The sequence below is a fragment of the Haliaeetus albicilla genome, chromosome 26, assembly GCF_947461875.1.
Source record: "Haliaeetus albicilla chromosome 26, bHalAlb1.1, whole genome shotgun sequence".
Taxonomy (NCBI): Eukaryota; Metazoa; Chordata; class Aves; order Accipitriformes; family Accipitridae; genus Haliaeetus; species Haliaeetus albicilla.
This window is the reverse complement of record NC_091508.1, coordinates 2,017,918-2,040,123: the sequence shown is the minus strand read 5'-3', so window position 1 is coordinate 2,040,123 and position 22,206 is coordinate 2,017,918. Positions and strand designations below refer to the sequence as shown.

The 22,206-nt window shown below is 50.4% G+C and overlaps 1 protein-coding gene across 2 annotated transcripts in view; it reads right to left on the bottom strand.

Moving 5' to 3' along the window:
• The window catches only part of PLXNA2 (plexin A2), a 189,235-nt gene that overhangs the window by 89,190 nt on the left and 77,839 nt on the right, over positions 1-22,206 (bottom strand). For both annotated transcript variants that reach the window (XM_069771712.1, XM_069771711.1), the window contains exon 4: positions 19,107-19,241. In XM_069771712.1, the coding sequence (XP_069627813.1) occupies positions 19,107-19,241 (135 nt within the window). The remainder of the gene's footprint in view (positions 1-19,106; positions 19,242-22,206) is intronic.

The following is a 22,206-nucleotide window of genomic DNA, read 5'->3' as shown; positions in this document are numbered from 1 at the left end:
CCATGGTGGTTCTTATTGCCATATGAGAGAGATGAGTCTACCAACACTTCCAGACAAAATTCAATCCCTAGCGTTGTGTTTTTCAGTCGCAAACCTTCCATGGGAGGCGAATCCCCACCGGCGTGTGGGGCAGCGGAGGTGGAAGGGGATCTTCCCTCCCCTCGGCTGCCTTCCTGCTGGAAGCCCGTACCAGAGCAGCTGCTCCAAGGGCATTTCTCTGCAGGGTAGCTGGCAAGGGACAGGGTTAATAGGCCCACTCCATGCGTGACCTCTCTTCCCTCTCTGTGAGAGCTTCTAATTACCAAGCTAAAGAAAGAGGGGCAGCCGTCGGCATCAGCCAGACCCCACCGCCCGCGTCTGCCCTTGCTGATCTGATCGATCGCAGCCTGCCGGCGAAGGGAAGGGCTTCACCCCGGGGTAGAGGCTGAGGTCTCCGGGAAAGGCAGCTTCTCCCATCCCACCCGCGCACGGAGTGAGCTAACCAAGGCCAAAGCCACCCTGGGAAAAACAGGAGCATCAGCAGGTCCCTTGTTCCAAAAAGGAGAGCAGTTTGGGAGGGCCATGAATAAATAATGCTGCTAATGAAAAGATGCCTGCGCAGCCCCGGCGCGGTGGAGGAAGCAGACCGATGACTCTATTTCTGATGCACCGGCAGCCTGACAATTGGCAAATGAACCTCTGCAGTTATATGTTTCCCCTCTTTATTCTTTTCTCATAAAACTGGCAGGAACAGGGGTAGGAAAGAGATGCTGGCGGCAGCTGTGTTCAGTATGAAAAATGAGCAGCATATGTATGGGAGGCAGCTGGAGCCCAGCGCTCGCTGCAGAGCGAGGGACCCCACGGCTCCCTCCCGCTCCCCTGCCACACTGGTTATTTCCCTCTCTCCAGTGGGGCCCCGTGCTTAACCCTTGCCTCCCTCCCTTGCTGCATGTACCGCGATGGAGCAAATCGGCCAAACCCACAGGGACCTGAGGCTGCACCTGACGGTCACCAACACCCGGTGCCCCTGAAAAGCAACGCGTTCCCTGCGGTTCTGGCGTGCCCAGGAGCTTTAAGAGAAGTCACAGCCCTGCTAGAACGGGCGACACATGTACGCACAAAATAATAGACCACAGCTGCTCCCAGAAGCAGATGAAACATTATCCTCCGTTTACAGATGAGGGACCAGCACTGGCGAGAGCAGCGAAATGGGGCACAGCACGAGGGCTGCAGCCCGGACCGAGCAGCACCGTGTGCCCACTCCCCAGGTCCCTCAACGAACCGCTGCCGCCCTTCCTCCAGAGCCTGCTCGGCACTTTCTAGGGGCACACAGACAAGCTCCGCAGCAACCTGCCCAAAAACGCTTGGGGCACCCTGTGTCAGGGCCAGCGACCCCATGCCGACCCGCTCCTGCCCTCCACGGAGGCAGGGCTGGAGTTCCCTCTGCCGTACGGCTTCTCGCCACCCCTGCCCTGACAGCATCCCCCCTCAAGTGCCTGGCCACTTGCCACCCCTGGCACGCACGGGGACACAGAGGCCACGTTTTGTTTACCCTCCTTGCTCAGGAGAAAGCCCAGGGCTGCACGGGAGGACATGTCTCGCCACCCACCTTGAAAGGGACCCCACGTGGCCAACTGGCCGCGGCACAGCAGGGTGGGCAACCCCGCATCTGCCCGCTCCGAACAGACTCGCAGGCTGTGCTCCGCGACAATGCGGGCTTTGTTCCCGGCTCTGGCACGTCCGAGGGTGTCAATGACACTGAAAAGCTTTGACTGGCCCTTTCTGTTTGTTTTCTTGGCACACGCGAGTATCATTTAAATAGCCCAACCTCAGCTCTGCCCTGTACCTCGCGTGTGACTGACATTATTATTCAACAGCAGCTTTGCCCAGAGAATGGGCTGAGCAGAAAACAACGGCTTCCAGCCCCTCCGGCTCCTACGATGCCTGCTTATCTCTCTGCCTGTTTTCCCGGGACAGCATCCCACTTCCCAGGCTGGGCGAGCAGGAGCCTGGCTGGGAGGGCTGCCGGGGCTCATCCCTCGGACGCCCACATCCCATGGGACGTTGCCTTTCCAAGGGGACGGTGAGCTCTGGGGCAGTGTCGGGGGAGATTCAGTACAGCCATCCCAGACCCTGCTCGGCTCTTCTCCATAGCCGGTCATGAAGGTCTGCTGCACTCTGCAAGGCAGGCACACGAGCAACCCTTGATTCCCCGTTTTGTGAACCATTTCAGGGTTCTTCAAACTGTTTAAATACTGCAGAAACCTAGGAGGAAAGTCACAAGCATGACCAGTTTGTGTAATTCTATAGAGCCTTGAAAATCCAAAGCATCTGAATGCCCTAAGTAGCTTTAAAGGTCACAGAGTCGTATCATTACGTTTTTCACAGCCTGACCGTGGTCCTACTACTCGTTTGCTCCAGGAACACTGCCGTAGTCTCCATGGCTTTTTACTAAGTATTGCTCTCTAACTACATTACGCTGTCCTTGCCAGTCAATTTTCTGCTACTCCATCACCTTCCCATTTGTATATCATTACATACGGCTGTCAAAAATAATTTAGGAACCTGACCACCAGTGTGAGAAATGAACCCTCCTAAGTATATCCCAAACTCTCTAATTCTGAAAGAAAATGAGCTTTAAGCCTTTTCCCCCAAAGAAGAAAAGCACTGTCCCATGGCAGTTGTAGCATGCTGGCCCCGTTATCGCACACAGGCACGCTGGCGACGGGGATGATTACCAAAAAGAACATCTCCGGAGACAAGGCGGCAAAGCGTCAGGGACCACATCAAAACAGAGGAAAACAAAGAGCTGTGGAAACACACAGTTTGCTCTATGTGATGTGATTCTAAGGTGTCGCGTTTGTTCCCACCAGCAGCCAGGCGCGGCCAGCACGGCAGGTACCCCTGCCGCCCCCGCACACCCTCTGCCCAGACCACCGCCGGACCAGGCTGGGCTGGAGTTTAAGATATTGTTTGCATTGAAGGCTCAGGACAATACACGTGGATTATCCCAATTTACTACTCTGAACAAGGCATTTTACTTTTCCCGTAGGGCTGCACACAAAGCACCAGCCACCCTGGGGACTGCCCCTGCCCACGTTCAGTTGCTGGTAACCTTGGGTGTCTTGCTTTACAGCCAGGCGCCAGACTTGCTCTCTCAAGGCTAGAGAGGAGCCCTGAAGTAATAGTTTAGACTCGAAGAGCAAATTTAGACAAACAGGAACATCACCGCTCCTCTGTCTTGCTTCCCAGGCTGTGAAAGGCTAGAGAGGACTGCTCTGCCTCGCCGGGCGGCTGGGAAGGAGGAGGTGAGCTGCAGGCAGCGTGGGAGGGAGCCACGCACGCAGGGAAAGGGTGGAAAGCTCGAGGGATGCACCTCTGCGCAGATACACACCGAGTAAAGGACAGGGGCATGATAGCACAGAGTCGCGGAGGAAACCCCACGTAGCAAGGAGGAGGAGATGGGGTGATGGCACGGAGTGAGGTTCAGGTCAGCCCTCATCTCCTGTAAAAGTCAAATCATTGGTTTTGGGTCCCACAGAAGAGCCGCACGCAACACCGGGCACAGCCTCCAGCTCCTGGAAGCGGTCAGAGACTGAGCCTGGAGCACCAGCCCTGCACGGGCTGCTCAGCCTCGGAGCAAGCAGTCCAGCACGGATCCTTTTCCTTCCCTCTCTGAACACGCACACACACACACACACTTCTGGCAGTGCAGCACATGCCATTAATTAGCTGTTTCATCACAGGCCAGCATTAACGCTATAGCTCTCCAAGATGCAGATCAAACCGCTGTGTCCTCGCCAAGTACAAAGGACACCCGTTAGGCAGAAGCGGGCAGCTTTTCCTTTTGCAACAAGTTACAAGAAAATTTGTCATTATTATAATACATTTACTTTTGTATAGCACTCATCTCTTCCTCCTGTAACAGAAGGTGTCGCCAAGGACCTTAATGTCCATGACGAACAGACGGACACAGTCAGCGTCGCTGCGGCTTCCATTCTTCGGAGGCTTTTCCACCATCACCGAGTCTCTCCCCTTTCCGTCGCTCGAAAGACTCCCTGGTTGTTGGAGAAACCTGCCGACGGCGGGATAGAGACAGGCTGGTGCCTCCTGCTCGTGTGTAGCAAACAGAGCGCCTGCAAACGCCCCGCGTGTCCCCGAGATGATCAGACTGAGCCGTGTCACCTAGCAGGGAGGAGGCTCCTTGAGTTATCACAGGCAGCTCTTGGCTTCCCACCCTTCCCAGCACTGGCAGCTTTTCATGCCCCAAAAATGTGTGGGAGAGACTCACTCTCTGCCGTGCACTGGGAGCTGAGGAGGTGAGATGTCAGCGCTGTCAGCGCTGCAGCACAAATCAACCCCGGAGATTTTGCATGAAAACCCAGAGCTGTTCACATTAGTAGCTGCAATAAGGAGACATTCACGGTGGTTTTCACTGACAGCTATGGTTGCTCTGATTTCTTCCAGCATCCTTGGAAGCCACGGGACAAATTTGCTGCTGGTGTAATACTTTAATTCATTTCAATAGATTTATGCTGAGACTAAATTTGGCCTTGCATATTTTACTCCCAAGCCTAGTAATCAGTAGTGGAATAATTTGCTATTGGCTGCTCTGATGTTTCCATCTTTTGTGCATATCGAAATGACAAAGACATCAGGCCCTCAAAGTCCGATTGAAGAATAATTGGAAATCCAAAATGGCACTAAACGTTATTTTCTAAATAAAATGCATTCAATTACAGAACATGAGGCTGTAAAGCATTAAAAAAGATTAGTTAGAGTAGGAAAGAAAAAAAGTATTCAAACCTTCAGAGACTTCATTATATGCACAGGATACCCTCTATTCTTTGGGACAGGCAGGAGATAAAGCGAATGCAAAACAATGCAAACACTTCCAGCAGCTCGTGCTGTCCCAGAAGGGCCTGGATGCTTCTGCACTGCTGGTTTTCCATCTCAGCTGTTGCATATAGTCCCTACTGAGGGTTATATCTTTCCCCACTTCCATGACAGGCAGGCACAGCTGATTTTGCTTCCACAGCACCTTTTGTTACACAAACGAATTTCCCAGGTTGTTTTCAAACACAGAAAGTTTGTTTCATTAAAGCAAGCACGTATTTACCAAACACCGATGGTCTGAAACACTCCATCAACTCCTTTGGCAGTCCCTGTGCCTGCCCAGAGCGAGGGAGTCCTACGGCAACAACCCTCTGCTGCCCAAACGCCCGGGGTGCCGTGGTCTGCGCAGGGATGATCCCATCGCACTCGGCCGGAGCTTTGCTCTCAGCAGCAAAAGCCGACAGACACTCAGAGGACGTGCAGCAAACCCCGAGCAAGGTCTAGACCAGTTAGACATGGAGGGGGAAAAGCTTCCCTGTGTCTGAATGCATTAGGGGAGAAAAAACAGACGAAACAAGAAAAAACTGAGAACAGAGCAATAAACACTCCTGCTTCAGCATCTGCAGCGAGATGCTGTGCAGGAAGAGAAGGGGCACGGTACTAAAGGATGGGCTCGAACTGCAGGGATCAGAGATCTCCGCAGGCATGTGGATGGCAGCGGGCTCTGGATGTTGGGGTCTCCAAATGGCCCCCGTAACCTGCAGAGGAGGAACACGTCTGGGCACACATCCTGGAGCTAAAAGCCAGAGTCTGCGTTACGAGGTGTCTGCTACGTCTTTATATTAATAAAACCAATGATACAACAGATGCAGTCAAAACTTCAGCAAACACCATAAAGGCCATCAAGCAAAGGAAGACAAAGACAATCGTATTTCACACAGTAGGAGCTGGTAAACCCATGCTTAGAGCAACAGAGTCGCAGCCAAACAAACATGACCCCAAGTGGGATCTATGGCTCTGGCAGGCACATTCTCAGCCTACACAAACAGGGAAAGATGAGATGCATTTATCTCGGATACTTCGTTTCAACAGCTTTCCTTAACAGCTCTGGCCTCTTGAATTAATACATACTGCCAAGCAAGCTGCAGAGCGGGCTCGCAGTGGGGGAGGTGTAATTATTTACATGTCTCTTCACCGTTTCCATAGAAGGATTAAAGACCAGGTGAGATTTCTTTGCACACTACTTTTTATTATGTTTTTTTTTTTTAAGAGAAGATAATTGTCACTTGAAATCATTCAGGTGCAGATGCAACAAATTGCTGACCTGCGGCTGATCTCAAACGACCACGATGATATCTCGACTCCACCAATAAATACACACTCGCAATGGGGGAGAGGGGAGAACAGCCTACACATAACTGAAGATGGATTTATTCCAGCCTTTGCTATAAGGCTGAAGGCTGGGAAACCAAATCCCTCTCTCCCAGGGTTTCATTAGCTGGGAATGGCTTTCTAACGAGATTTACACAATCTAGCCTGGAGCCTACACATTTTGCTCTGCACCCAAAGACAGTAACAACAGGGAGCTAAGGAGATGCCTTCTTTTTCTCTGGTCACCCATAATTCAAGACTGTTACACCGCTGCCATCAATGTGATTACACAGAGTGCAAAAATAAAATAAAAACCTGCCTTTCTATAGCATTAAGTCTCCAATTTCAAGTGACCCAAGCCAGGAAAATTTGTAGTTATGGGCACCACATTCAGTCCATTAGGAAAGGATAGAAAATTGCCAGCTGGGATCTAAATTACATTCTCACCCATCCCTCCACCGGCTGGCAGCCCAGCTGGGGCGAGCCGCACTGCTCCCGTCCCCCATCCCTGCGGACATCACAGAAGGGGACAGGGGGCTATTTCAGGGGGGTCTCTCTGCATGTGGGGTGGTGGCAGGTGGAACCGTGGTCCCAAGCCCCACTGCACCCCTGTGAGGACAGGGAGAGCCCTCAGCCAGCCAGCCCCTCATACGCTTTGATGGATCAAGGTCCTTCATCGGACGGGACGCAGTTTTTCTGGAATGGCGCATCCTCTACTGCGGCAAACCCACAGCTAGACAAAGCCTAAACCCAGACGCCCCGATGCCATGCTGCTGCCTTACAGGGATGCTTCTCCCACAAGTTCAACGCTTCCTCCAGCACCCTGCTTGGACGAGATGATAGGGACTGAGCTGGGTCCCAGGCCACCAGCCTGGACCATGCACACTGAAAGCAAAGACCTAAAATGGCAAAATCCAGCCTTTGACTAACAACTGGAGTTTGCACGCTCCTCTCCACAGTCACAGTAATGCTGTTTCTGGCACAGTTTCTCCAACAACGCTATTCTAGTGTGGTCAGCTCTTTTTGGACAGAAGGATTTTAAGCAAATTTTTTTTGTGGGCGGGACTGTCGGCTCGCTCACACAAAGGCCCAGCCACACAAGGAGGAGTCATTTTTTAGCACCCATCCTCCCCTCTGATTCCTCCCCAAATAAAAAAAAAATACTTATCATCATGTTCTTGTGGAGATATTAATAGCACCCAAGACACTGACAGTTGCCTGCCTGTGAGTCACTTCTTAAAGGGATGGGAAAAAGCTTGCAACAACTGCGGCTTGTTAGGAGACAATGAAAATATCATTCATGAACAGTAGTGCTAAATACCAACCTTATTATGGCAGGTTCGATGGGAGATGCTCACGTGTGTAGTGCATGTCCAGCACAGCTGAGTCTACCGGGGCTGACTCCGTTACGCAGCCTTTGCCCAGACAACCACCAAGAGAAGAAGCTGGCAGCTGGGCAGGCAGCAAGCCTTTACCAAATTCTACCTTAAATGTCAGTTGACTTTGGCCATTTTGGTTTTGATTTCTATCACGGTAGCGCCCTGGAGTCCATAGCACTTCCATCCCTCTCAGCTGCTAAGAGACCCGCAGTGCTTGGGTCTTGTTTCTGGGCCCCTCTACTACTCAAATTTTCTTATTTCTCCACTGCTGGTATGGGATTCCAAATGGGTCTTTAAATTCAATTATTTGAAAGCATCCCTGATGTCTTGACAACCTAATTTGGTCTCCTCCAGGTCTTTCAATACCACGTGCGGGAGAGCAGCAGGCACCATCCCGCCCACGTGATGCGCTCGCAACGCAAGTCGCTCCAGCTCTCTGAGCACTCAACTCAATTTCTATTTGAAAGGAAACATGAATGCTAATTAAACAGCCATAAGGGCACAGAGCAGATAAATATGTGTTGCAAGAGAAACGGGAGAGACACTCTCTGAAGTGAAGCCAGGGAGGGGAGGAGGCAATGTGTCATTGTTTTTGGTGGCACAACTTCAGAATAGCGCTCATCACTTAAAATACTCCTATAACCAAACCTGGTCTTACGCCAGCGTGCTGGACTTCCTCACTGCCTTAAAACCTTCCTCCTCCTCCACTGTGATATCCATGGCTGCCTTGACTTCAGTAATACGCATTTGAAACAATATTTTGCTCCATCTGAAGAAGGCCGGGTAAAGCAGTATTTACATGCCAACTTCCAGCACGCTCCAAAATGCCCGTGCCAACTCCTCTGCAACTGAGCAGCCCTCTGGGTTGCAGTCGGCAGACTGGAAGGATAACGATCATCTGAAGCGTAATCTTTTCCTGCCACCTCTTAGATTAAAAAAAAAACCCAACACCTCCAATTTTTGTCTAAGAAAGGAGAGCAGTCATGGAAGGAAGACTGGATTATAGAGAGCGGCGCTGCCGCTCAGTTCAGCCCTTTACAAACGCAGCAGAAATCTACTGGTTGAGCCCCTACTCAGGTTAGTTTTAAGCACAAAATACTCTACCCTGCTTTGTCTGCACAGACAAGGAGCAGCTAGAATCAGTGATGATGTATGTACTTGGGAAGGACAGAGCTACGGAGATGCTCTGTATAACATAGGCACTTCAAGACAGAAATGGCAAAATCCTACTCGAGCTTCGGTTTTTGCCATCAAAACCAGCAGTTTGGCCCTGCCAGAGTTCAAGGAGGTTCGGAGGAAAAAGTTCCCAGTCTGGGAAGAAGAAAAACCCAGACTCTATTAATATTCACAGGTGTAGCTTGGCACAAAATCTCATTTGAAACTTGAGGGCTGCCACGACCGATCAACCTATTGCTCAGTCAAGCCTGGAAACATGCCGCCGGCTACGGCCACTTCCAGCTGCTTTGCCGGGACGGGAACACGCTCCCCAAGGTCCCGAGGAGCCGGCCAGCTGCACGGCACCGTGGCCTCCACCGCACTGGCATCGCCTTCAAGGAGCATCCCCCTTCGTGACAGGCACTTGGGGATTTACTGATGAAGGTTAAATGCTTTCAAAGTGATTTTGTGCACTGAAATCACCTGTTCATGAAGATTTATTTTTTTTAAAGGTACATTTCTAAGAGTCCCTATGACTAACTGCAGCTGGGAAGGTGATGCTCACATTGATGAAGACTTTGTAAACTATTTGTCACTGCGAACCATGACCAGTGCCTTCTCTTCCTATGTTCACCTCGCTGTGACTATGAAGCACCGAAGTGAACAGCGATGAAATGAAGAATGGTCCTTTGTTACGGGACTAAGGATTTGGGAGGTTTCAGTTCAATCTCTTCCTCTGCCATAGATTTCCTATGTGACTTAGGATAGGTCACGTAGCATCTCTATGCTTCAATTCCTCATCTAAAAAATGATATTGCTGCTCCATCTCATAGGGCTTTGGGGAGGATAAATCTGTTAGCGGATAGCAAAATGTTCACAGGCTGGTGGTGGTTGCCGCAAAGAAGCCGGTGGAAATTAGGCAGCTGTGATAACTGAACAGGCAGGTAGGCGCAGAGGAAAAAGAAAGAGGGAAAACAACAATCTCCCTGTGCAATGAGCACGTTCTAAGCTTGATTACAATAAAAATGATTTCTTTCACACCCGCACAGAAACCTTCGGGACCCTGCTGTCGTTTCCCCTCGCACAGCCCCCTCCAGCTCTGCCGAACGCTGTGCTCCTCTCGGTCTGACCCCCAGCACACTTGGCAGGGGCCGGTGCTGAGCACAGCCCTGGGCACGGCTGGGGCTGGCACGCAGCCCCCCAGCCCCGCGGCGCAGAGAGGAGGACGGAGTGTTTAGTCTGCTGGGCACATTCCTGCGCGCTGCTAAAATAAATAGAAGATTATTAATGGAGCTCCTTTTTCCTCACTAGCATCGGCCAGAAATACCAGAGTTATCAAGTGGCTCCCGAGGACGGCGCAGGGACGGGGCTGGAGGGACCCTCGGGGCTGGGGGGGGTCTTGCTTAGACAGCTCTGGCCAGGAGCTGCACCAGGTTTGGTGCTCAGGATTTTCTTCTGGGATGCTGAACTTGCATGCTCTCCAGAAATGTCCCAGGCTTCCCAGGGAAACCCCTGTACCTTCCTCCATACCCGTGGTCTGGCACGCTCTAGAAAACCTCAACATTTTTGCCACAGCAAAGTTTTAACGGGGGAAATATTTTGCCAGGGAAGGAAGAGGGAAAACAAGAGCAAACCCCACAAACAGTTGTTTTTCTGCTTTGCAACCAGCCTTAACTTTTGTATTTAGTCCCAGCTTGCAACCCCATTACAGCCAGTTCCCCTGGGGCGCATCCATCATTTTCAACCTATCTGGAATCTGCAGGAACTTTTTCCTGAATGTTTCTGAACTTTTCAAGTAGTCTGGTGGGAATTTGGTTTTAAAGCTGAATACTTGTTTGCATTAAAGCTGTGCCAGTGGGACTGGCCTAAGGGTCCTACTGGCTGAGTGCATTCAGAGGTTTGGGCTGGGACTTAGACTGCATTTTTTAGCCCTGCTCATTTCAAAATTATCACAGGAATCTGTGTTTGCAGCTGTGTTTCCCTCAACTGATCTGAAATGAAACAAAAAAAGAAACCAAAAAACTGAAAGCCAAAACCCAGTCCCTCTGATTCTGCAGCACTTTTCAGAACCTCAAGGGGGAAAATAGAAAATGGCAAGGGATGCTCAGAGGTTAAGACTCAGGGTGGATCCAAACTCTCTTAAATCCTTCGGCCCTTGTGAGCCACAGAATTCAGTCTGATGCTGATGCCGAGGTTCAAGGAAGAGCCAGGAGCCAAGCCTGGAGAGAAGACTGCTGGAGGGTGCTCTTAGCTGCTCCCCATCCCACTCAGAGCCACCAAAGGCGCCACATTGTCCCGAGCCTTCCAGGCTTCGAGGTGCCCATGCAAAGCCCGGTTCCAAGGACAGTGCTGCAGGAGACAACTTGCCGTCCTTCCTTGCAGAGTCCTCAGGTCTGAGCTCATAGGGGAAAGATTCAGCAGGACAAGTGCCTGCACATCGCCTGTGCTTACTTCCTGCAAACTTCATAATAATGAAGTGATACTCTACACCGTATCCCTTTTTCCATTTCACCCTTCACTGGATCATTTTATGCATCTATTCCCATTGCTAATTCAAACTAATTAAAGTATAAAATAGAATAATTTGTGCAATTTCAGAGCTCCCCTCACCATATTGTGAGTTATGTTACTTTTTTGTTAGCGCTCGGTGTGAACAATTCCCCTCCTCACCGGCTGAATAGCCGCCAAACTCATTTGCTGAGAAGACAAACTATTACAGCAGCATAGGAAGGGGGGAAGAAAAGAAGTTTAAAAAGCTCTAGTGGAGAGAAAGAGGAATCTGAGGTTTGCTTTTAAATTTCATAGCCGAGCACTGAGTGTGAAATTTCAGATTTATCCTTCAAGTTATTTTCTCTCTTGGGAATACAGTTCTCTCCCTCTCTCATTGCTCCTGTTAAGGACCAGAGACCTGTGTCTGTCTGTCCGTCCAAACATGAAAATCCTGCAGCAAACCCACAGCTCCGCAGCGTTCCCTGCATTGCTCAAACTCAGCCATGAACATTAGCATCATCCACAGAGATGCACCAGACACCTCAGCTTGCTTTCAAGATGGAGTAGCGGTGGTGGCATCAAATCTGGAGGGACATTAAACCTTCCCGCAGCTACTGGGGATGTCAGCTGTGCCCTTACAAACACCCGATGCACTTGTGTGCTGAGGAGGAGGAGGTGGGGGGGGGGGGTGTACGTGCACGTAAGGGAAGTTCTGGAAATATTTCAGAACTGCGGTTGCTTGCCTGAAAATTAAACAATAGGTCTGTGGAAGAGGAGGAATTGGAAAGGGAAGCAAATGCAGAAGTAAACACATGGGAACCCTGTGGCTGTGACTGGCAGGGGAAAAAATAGACTAATACAAAGAAAAAACAAAGCAAAACAAACAAACCCTGAAAGCAAACCTAGCAAGCACTTGAAAAAAACAACCATATTAGCAATGCCTAAAATAAAACTAATTTAGAAAAAACAAACCCACTGACGCCGATGGCGAATTTTTACGTGGGGGCATTTTTTACAACTTTTTCCAGGAAAGTTTATTTTTCAAGTATTTGTTACCTCAAAGACTTCTGCACTTAACTCCGCACCCTCGAATGCTTGAACTTTTTGTGTCTGTGCATAAATCTCAGCAGGCTGCAGGGCTGGAGGAACATACTGGAACCAGCCTGGACACCGACACATCAGCCCCACCGCAGCCAGAGCTCTGCACGCGTGACAAATGGACTGCCAGCAGGGCAGGCAAATGAGACAGCATGCTGTCCCACCTGGCTGGGCTGGGGTTTTTTTGGTCAATTGATGTTAATTAACACATCCTTCTTGTCAGGTAGATATTGTTAATGATCTCAGACAAGTTTTTAGCTGAATTTCTTAATTATTCCTAATTGACTACTGGGAGGAAAGTGGAAAAAACCTGCAGCAGCTCATGAATTTTAGGAGAGCATAGCATGAGCAGGTGGTGGTGGAAGAGGACGGCACCGAGCTGGTGCAAACCTCCCCGTGGAGCACAGCCCTTCCTCAAGGACAGCAGCTCCGCTGCGGCAAGGACCGCGCTGCTCCGGGGGGATTCCCTCCCCATCCTGAGCCCCCTCTTTCGTCCCCCTACTCTACTCCCTCTTTGCCCCAGCTTATGGCTATTTCACGCCTTTCTGGCAGCGGTCGTGGAAGAACATGAGTTGGGCAAGTGTGTTTCTGCACCCCAACGTGCTGGAGCAGCGGGAGGTCCCGGCCGGGCTGGTGACACCGAGGGTCGTAGCCAGCCCCCACCAGGCAAGCCCTGCACGGGGCAACGAGTCCCGCTGCTCCCACGGTTATCTGCACGGGTGCTGGTGCAGGATGGCTGGGAGGAGTAGTTCACGGGAGGCAAGATTTTGGACACCTCTGGTGGGATTCAGCTGAGCCATTTTCCCTGTCCCAGTGGTTCAAACTTTGCTAAGATTATGTCCCGCTAACTGGCTGTTCAACTAGCAGATAATGTAGTTAAAAATTTAATCAGTTCATTTTTTCCCTCTTGATGACTCCAGACCCTTTTATCCACATCTCTTGCATTTTTTATTTTGTTTTCTCAGTTCTTTTCAGGACACCATCAGTATTTACAGCCCCGCTACTCCAGAGTTGATGGACCTCCTTGTTTTTCTCAGCCCTCACTCCAATTCCAACCTCTTCTAAATCATCTGGGCAGCCCCCGCCTGCCTCCCTCTCAATCAGCATCCAGAAAGTTCAGTCCAAAGCAAAGTGGTTTTCACAGGACTTAAACGTCTCGGGGTTACAGGACAGGGAGCTGTGCAACAAATTATCCACAGAGACTCCTGCAGATCTGCAGCTCCTGACACAAGGGCATTTGCAAAGCAAATATTTCACAGCTAACAGAGCAGAAGAAAAGACAGTTTCTTTACCTAAAGCCACAATGATGTATACGGAAGAGGGAGGGAAGAACTTCTCTCGGTAGAAAAGCAACAGGTCTGAGCGAGCTCTGGCAGCGCTGCCTGCTCCCTCTGCCCTCCACCGAGCAAGGGGCCAGGACCGCCCGCCCGCGAGATGCTCGTAGCCGGGTCAATACTGGTCATACTGGTGAATGCCCCCCGGCGCTGATGCACGCACGGTAGCGATGCCTAGAGCACTGCTCCTCACCGGTTTATGGACTAGGCTGGGATAAAACAGCCCCTTCCACCGTTTCCATCCAAATAACCTTCAGCCTCCCCAGCGCACCCCCGGCAGCGAGCGCTGGCCCCCTCCCAGCGCCTGGGGACCATCGCTTACCGGCCACGGCTCTGCCTTCCCCGCTGCCGTGCCCTTCTCGCCACGGCGTGAGGGGAATTTTTAGGGGCTGGCGTTAATCATCGCTGCCTCCCACCACGCGACGGGCGGGAGCGCGGCTCCGCTCGTAACGCTCTGCGTAAGGGTCTCCGAACTACATCAGCCGGGTATAAAAATGTCACACCGGCCACGAGAAATCGCTCAGGTGCTCTCGCGAGCGCTCGCTTAAAACCCACAAAAAGTCAGCCTGCACCCTCTAAACCTTCCTTGCCTCCCCCTAAGGCAAGGTTACCCTGTGACGGGCACGGAGGGGCTCAGTATCGTGCACGGCTCAGCACCACGCACACAGGCAGACCGACTGCGGGGCATTTGGTACTCGCTAGAGGAGCAAAGGATTCTTCAGTACATCTCAGGGTACAGAGGTCCGTGGCCCTCTGAGCTCTGCTGTGCTAATTGATGTTATCTGCATTTCACCGGGTGATTATGTGTTATTATTTCTACCACGGGAACGGTGAGGTTCCCAGTCAAGAGCAGGATGCTGCTCTGTTACCTACTGTATAAAACCAGAATGAAATCATCCCCCTGTGGCAGAATTAACCACCGAAATAACTACGGATGAGCTGAGAGCAGCAGTGTTTCTGAGGCAATGAAATGTGCAGGGATTTTGGAGGATGCTTGTGGAACATGAATTTTGCATTTGCAATGTCCTGGCCAGGTATCTCATTAGGAAGGTGCTGCTTCACCCATCGGGGAGCAGACCCACATCGCGTGACCTCGGCACTTCATCAAACTATTTTACGTGATTAGCACAAACAAGCAATAGATCATTAGCTGAAAAAAAGTGCTGGAAAAGAAAGAAGGAAAAATATGTCTCAATGAGAGGAGGGGGAGTGCTTGCCCCGAGGTCTGGCTCCTCTGCCCGTGCCAGCATCCTGCACCCATCTCTGCCTCCTGCACCCTCTGCAGTCAGGGCTTACAGCTCTGCATTTGGGAAGGAGAGAGATCCGTCGGGCCACGTTTCTCTTCACTAGCGCAGGGATATTCCTTCCAACAAGCCCTGCAAGTATTTTGATCACGCTGTTTTAAATTCCGTGTTTATAGCCCTTGATTAGGTGGTGAAATCTTTTGGAGACGGCAATCCCTGCCCTGGTGCCTGCCATGCGTTTGATTGAGCCTCCGCTTGCTCCCAGTTTAAAAATAACAAAAATTTGTTCTTCTATCAAGAGCTGCAAAAATCTTTGGCCCCAATTTTGCTGATGCTTATATAATCTCCGTGCCGAAGTATGCCCACCATTTCTCACAGGGTTAGCTCGCGACTGCTGAAGGTGTACGTGGGAGCAAAGTGAAACCTGCTGCATGTGAAACCAGTGCTGCAACAGTTTGAACTTGCACAGAGACCAGATACAGCGACTAAAAAGGGGTTGCAGCCTTGGAGTCATAAAATTCCTTTCGTCCTACAGGGCTTATTTAATTGAAATGCACTGAGCTTTCATACATTAAAAAAACCTACTGTCTCCCTGATGCACAGACAATTAATGCTTCAGGACTGAATTATAAAGCTGCTTTTTCTCAATATAACCAGCACTTTTCCTGTAAGCCTCAGTCTTTCCCTCTGAAAGCCAGAAATCAGGGAAGATTTTCTGCACGTGCAGGGGTTGTTGGTGTGGGCTCCATGACAGACTCACCATTAAAATGGGAAGATTTTAAATCTAGGGGCTTTGGCGGCCCCACGACATTCGTCACTGGTTTTGCCCTGCATTGCCATTAACCCCTTGCCTGCTGCTTGATCGCAGGGGGGTCCCAGCCCTGGGTGCAGCCTCACATCTCTCCGTCTCAGCGGAGGTCAGCGAAGCAGGCGACGAGCCCGTCACGACAGCAAGGCTACCGATTCCACTTCAATATTTTATTTTGTGGGGTTTTTTTGCCTGATAGAAGCTGCTAATGGAATTTGTCCGCCCATGAAAAACATGAAGCAGCTCACACTGGGCACTGGCTCGAAGAGCCACGGTGCAAGCCCTCTCGCCACAGCTGTGCCGGTCCTTCGCAACGCCGACCCACCCGCAGCACCTACGGCTTTTTCGGTCGGAGGGCATGGCGTAACTCTGCCAACACCTGGCAGCCCCGATGCTGTTCCCGTCCTGGCACCCCACACAGCTCCGCTAATGCAACACGTCTCTGTCTCAGCAGCATCTAGCGCTATCCAAGCCTCGCTCAGCTTGTGGGCAGAAATGGCGTTTGCTTGCTAGAGCGGTGCTGAGAAATGAATTTCTGCTTTAAACAGTCAGGGTCAGAATCATTTCTCTTTTGCTGTAAGAGCTATTTGAAACCAGGTGCAGTGGGAAGAGAGCCTGTAAAAGCTCCTAATACACACTCTTAAATCATGTGGTTAAAGAACTCAAAATAAGTGGCTGGAAGCAAAGTTTCTTTATCCTTCTCTCCCCCGGACTGGGCTGTGCAACTGTTGCTTCTGTGCTTTGTGGGAGTGAAATCAAATGTCAAATATTCTGCTTTGGAAGAAGTTGGCAATGAAACATGAAAGGCTCATGGAGAGCTCAAAAGGACTGCGGATAAATTGGAGCGAGGCACAGACAGAGCTGGGACAGGAGCCAGGGAGAGTGGGGAAGGACTGTGCCTACAACCACAACTCCAGATTTTAGGATGAAGCGACTACTTTCCCTAATGCATTTCAGCATAAAGCTGATCCTAGCTGCTGCTAGCACAGAAGGAAGATGGGCTTCATACCGAAATGTTACATCTACTCTTTGTTGGGAAGCATCCACGCATCTCAGTTTATTCAGCATAATCACAGTCCAACACAGAGCATCAAGTCTCATCTCGGGTCTATACCTAACACCAAGACCTGCTCCTGATCAGTATTAGGAAGCACACGTTTCTTAGCTTAATTCCACAAAAAAACCCCCATTCTTTGAAAGATGTGTTTTGACATACGCATGTATCCTGTTTCTTTCTCAGCAGATATTTAAAATCACAGGCTCTGGACAATCCTCCCCCAGCATAGTTAACATGCAGCAGATCAACGTTAAGAACAGCTGCTCTCTATGTCATTTTACTGTGGCAGAATTTCATTTTGTTCCAGATTTCCAGACTTCAGTACACATTTTTACTGTATATTTTCAGTACTTCTGAGGGCACTTCCCACCATTTACAGCCTCAGCCCTCTGAAGCTGGTGGACCTTTCTCCTTCTCTTGGTACTGACCCCTTTTCAATCAGCAGGCTCCTTTATATAGCACTCAGGAAAAAATATATTCTCCCCTCCACTTTGCTGAACTATCACATTGCCAGGATTAGGGCAGTGGGGTCACAGGAGCTGACGAAATCCATATGTAATGGCATGCCGGGACTTCTGGACCCAAAGCACGCGTCTCTACAAGGGCAAAAGGCAAATCGTACAGCGAGTCCTGCAAGTAATGAGGGATGGCGTCCCCCCGGTCCTGGAGTCTCCCCCAAGGCAAGTGCTTTGCCAGAGTCGTGGCTGGAAATGGAATTAACGTTCCAGGAATATTCTATTATTTGCTAATTCTCTTCACATCTTTTTGTTTCACAATTAAGCAAATTAGCACTTTGATGAATATTAAGACGCTCTCGCCTCATAAAAGATGAGTTGGAGGCATTCCCACTGGATTTTCCTCATAAGGAAAACAGTTCCTAAACTGTTTGAGATACACATTGGATTGTTTCCTCCCTGGCATGAGCAGCACATGGCTCCTGGAGAAAATGACCACAACATTAACATTTTATAAAATAATTCCATTTCAAACTTTGCATAGATCCTCATTATTACCATCTAAACCAAGTCCAAGCTGGAATGGGATCCTAAATTTGTGACTGTTCATGGCAGTTTCTATCACTGAGTTGCTATAACAAGCATATAATGCCTTCTTTAACCACAGGAATTCATTCAGTTATGTCTTTTAGCAGGGAAAAGACTTTGCAGTCTTCTAAAGTATTTATTCCCTGGCTTTAAATAACTTCATAGCCAAGGTAAGTATTTGCCAATTCTTTTGTTTTGCTACAGGTTAGCAAAACAGTTTTGCCGGCTTTGGGAGGAGCTGTAAGCTCCCTAGGGCAAGGCGAGCTGTTCCGATAGCTGCTTGCTCTCTACCTCCATCAGTAGATCTTTAAGCACTTCACACTGATACCTTTCCGTAGCATCTCTCTCAGTGCAGGTGGGAGGGAGGACAGATATTTGTTTACCAGCAGACGTAGAAAGCTCTTAGTGACCAGAGGGTTAACTCAACACAGAACAATTTAATAGCATCCAGACATCTTCAGATGCAACCTTTCTCCTGTCTCCACCACCCACAAGGCACCAGCTCTATTAATCTGAATTACACAGTTGTGAGTAATAGCCGATAAAATGCTCAACAGAGTCAGTGAACCCTGAAGTCTGGCTTAATGGTGGGGACTTTGTGTGTTTTCTTGTCTCAGAGAAGAACCAAAGGTCCCAGATTATTATTTACATTGTGCTGGCTCCCCTAAGCAACAGACTCCTGTGGACCATCCGCCATAAATTCCCATCATAATCATTTTGGTTATGCTTTTTTGGTGCCGGGGTTGGCACCACCTCCAGAATGGCAGCAGAACCGGCACAGCAATGGATGGCACAGCGCAGACTCCGTGTTAATGTTGCTTGCAGAGCACATAACCACACCACACTTGGTCCATCTCTCTGCACTAGCATCACTCACTTGCAACCACTTAAAATATACCAGTAAATAAATAGATAAATAAAGCCATCATAAAGGATGCTCAGACAAAGCTATGCAAAACCACAGCCTGCCAGCCTTGCTGCAGGGAGTGAATTCGTAATGCTTGTGGCTCAGGATCTCGTTATCTAGGCAGGGGTGGTTCAGAGCCCCAAACCACATTTCCTCCGCAGCAGCTCAGCTCAGTTTCGAATGCCTGCAGACAAGAATAAGTGGGCACAACTCTCTCCCCTGTGCACTGATGACAAACTCTGGCCAGAAGCAGATAAAAACGAGCTTCTACTGGCGCTCCACCTACCCGTACACCGATCCCAGCACCATGGGGCTCAACACACAACCTCAGCTCCATGTACTCCAGCAACACACTCCTTATGGGAGGAAGCCACAACCATGGAAGTACGGAAGCAGGTGCCTTACCTGTCGCTCCGACATGACGTACAGATACTTCTGATCGATGGAGAAGGCCATGTCTCGAAGGACTGGGCTCCCGTCCTTGAAAACTGTCACCATTTCATACTGAATTCCACCATGGGGAGGACCATCTGCTCGGATCTGGAAGAAGCACAAACAGATTACAGGTGATTTCATAGCAGCCAAATTTCAATTTTATTTTGGGGGTGGGAGGGTGAGGGGAGGAGGACAAGGTAGGAAGAGGAATCTAATTCAGAATCTCAGCTCGCAACCTGGAGGCAGAGCAAAGAGCCAGCAAGCAATGTGTGGGCACAGCAGTTAAAGCAAAGGTTCCTTCTCCACTGAAGCTGATGCAATTTCCCCAATCCTCTTTGGATTGGGGAAATAACAAGAAAGTTTTGCGGTCGCAAGGGGAGCACACAGACTGCCAGTGTGCTGTGACTGACCACAGGCATTCAAGAGTAACCAAGATTGTAAACTTTTTAGATTCTCTCTAAAATTAGCCTGAAAGACCACAAGACTCCACAGGCAGCACAACAAGACCAAGATACAGCAGATATTTTTTTCTTCTCCAGACACATAAAGAATGAGACTTAGACAATCTCCATCACCTCTTCTTGCTGCAGAAGCCTCCTACAATACCATCTCTGCCTAAAAATTTGGAGATGCTGCTGCCATCCCGTTACTTTCAAATTTGCTGGATTCAGCAAGGTGAAACCAGTCCAGCCCGTACCGCTGAGCGAGCAGAGAACTAACATGGCAGCCACACAGCCTGTTCAGTTTGACGGCCTCCCAGCATCCATCCACCCCACCAAACGACAACTCGCTGCTCCTGCAGGAAAACCTGCCCAAGCTGTGACAAATCCCATCCCTGCCAGGAGCGGCTGCTGTTGAGGATATGCCATCTCTTCCAAAAGTTAATAATTTATGGCCTTGGGGGCTGTGCAAGGGGAAGGGAGGAGGATAAACAAACAATTTACATTGTCTTTCCTACCAGGATTTGCATATTTGGATAGCCATTTGATTGCAACATGGTGTCTACATAGCTGAAAACACTGGCAGCCGTCAGGCAGGGAGACGAGAGCAGTCAGGCGAGCCAAGGGCTCAGTGGAGCCGCTGCCGGCCCCGTGGCTCACAGCGACAGCGATGCTCTTGGACGGGGCCAGGAACGCGTTCTGCACGCGGGGTGTCGCGCCGCACGTGCACGCTGCCCAGCGAGCAGAGGGACGCACGGGGGACTGCCCGTCCCTGGAAAAACCTCTTATCGCAAAGATGCCATCTGCTGCAGCCTCATGCCGAGCTGTCTTGCCGCATCCCGTTTTGCTGCTCGATTACTCCCTGCCTGGCTGCGGTATGGAGGAAAGAGGCACGAAGAACCAGCTTTGGAGAAGTCTAAGCCTTCAGAAGAGGCGGGATGGAGCAGCGGAGAGGGACATCTATTTTTTCTGGTTCACGCCCCCAGGAGGTAAGAGAGCAGGTTGTTAAGCATCTTAAGATTTATCTGAGAAATGTACCACCCCAGCTGGAAATACAAGGATATGTTCACACTCATAGAAGAGAAATGCTCCCCTGCACCCTCCTCCAAATAAATCCTCTTCTTGGAAAGAGCCCTGATGCCTCCTGCCACGTAAAGACATGCTGGGTATACAAACACATGTATTTTCTGGATTTCTCTCTTTTCTCCTTACCTTCTGAGTTTTTAGTGATATAAAAGAACATCAGGTGTGAATCCGAGTGGTCTGGGCTAACACCCATAGCCAGATGCAGGGAGCCTCTGGCAGGATTAAGCAGGCAGCCCAAGCCTGGCTCAAAAGCCCTGAACTTTCAGAAAGGAAAATCCAAAAAAGGCAGAAAGCCAAATCCTGCTTTAGTTGCACCTGTGCAAACTAGGATACTTCACTCCCTTTGTGAAATACTGAGAACTAGAGGCAGGCTGAGACCAGTATGAGACCAGCGCCTTGCTGGGTGTTGCAAACCCGAGCGACCCACTCCGGAGCCGCTGCCCACGCATGCACCACTGCCATCTCCCACACCGGTCTGCGCCACAGACAGAGGGACAAGCTGCAAAATCACCTGAGGAATAAATGGCAGGGGCACTGGGCTGTCAGGGACACACAGCCGCTTCCATGCAAACACCTGATTAATGGCCAAACGGGAATGGAAACGCCGGACATGAAGGATCAGCAGCCTTTGTGAAAAACAACTGTTTTTCAGAGTTCCCTTGGGGCACCGGCAGCTCGTTAAATTGAGCTTCTTTCTAGTAATGAGGTCAGACAGGGCTAATAAAGAGAGATACCACTGGACCAGCCTTGTGCAGGCCAATTCCAACCGGGAACTGCGGCTCTGGGCTGGAGACAGCACCATGTGCGTGACGGCTCCTCCAGCCTGGACAAGTGCTTGGAGCTGTGCCTGGCACGGGTGTCTTGGGACACAGCTGGAGCCCTGCACAGGGTGCTGGGTCCTGCCTGCACCCTCCTGCCTCCCTCGTAAGGAGCAGCCTGGGGTCTCTCACCGAGCCTGTCAAGGTGAGATGGCTCCACGCTGCTCAGAGACGGCAGGACAGAAGGAGAGCAGAGCCCGCCGCTCTCCTGTCCCGCTGCGGTGTGTGTTGTACCCACCCGGGTACCCCCGAGCACAGTGCCCGAGATGCACCCACCGACACCGGGATGCTCTACTACATCTCTTCCTGAGGGTTTGGTTTCCATGACAACAAATGATGATGTCAGAGAAAAATGATGATTCCTGCGAACGTGGAAGAAGAAAGGTATCATCCCCACAGCAGGAAGCTTCTTGTTGATGTTTGGAGAGAGAAATAATTCCTCTGCCTAACTTACGGGTGCCCTTCCAGTGTCAAACAGCTACCGACCCATCGCTAGGACAGCGGCGTGGTACCAACCCTACCAGTCTGGGATCATCCCCGAGCCCAGGCTCCAGGCACAGCGATGCAGGAGAGGGGAGGAGCGGGACGGGGCTGGGCTGCTGCTGGTGGTCGTGTTTCTTTACGTCCCCCTAACTCTGCCGGGTTTTTTCCTCTCACAACACAATGATGGGCATGGGAAGGGTTTAGGAGAAAGACACAGAGGGAAGCGGTGCAGGTCGGAATGGG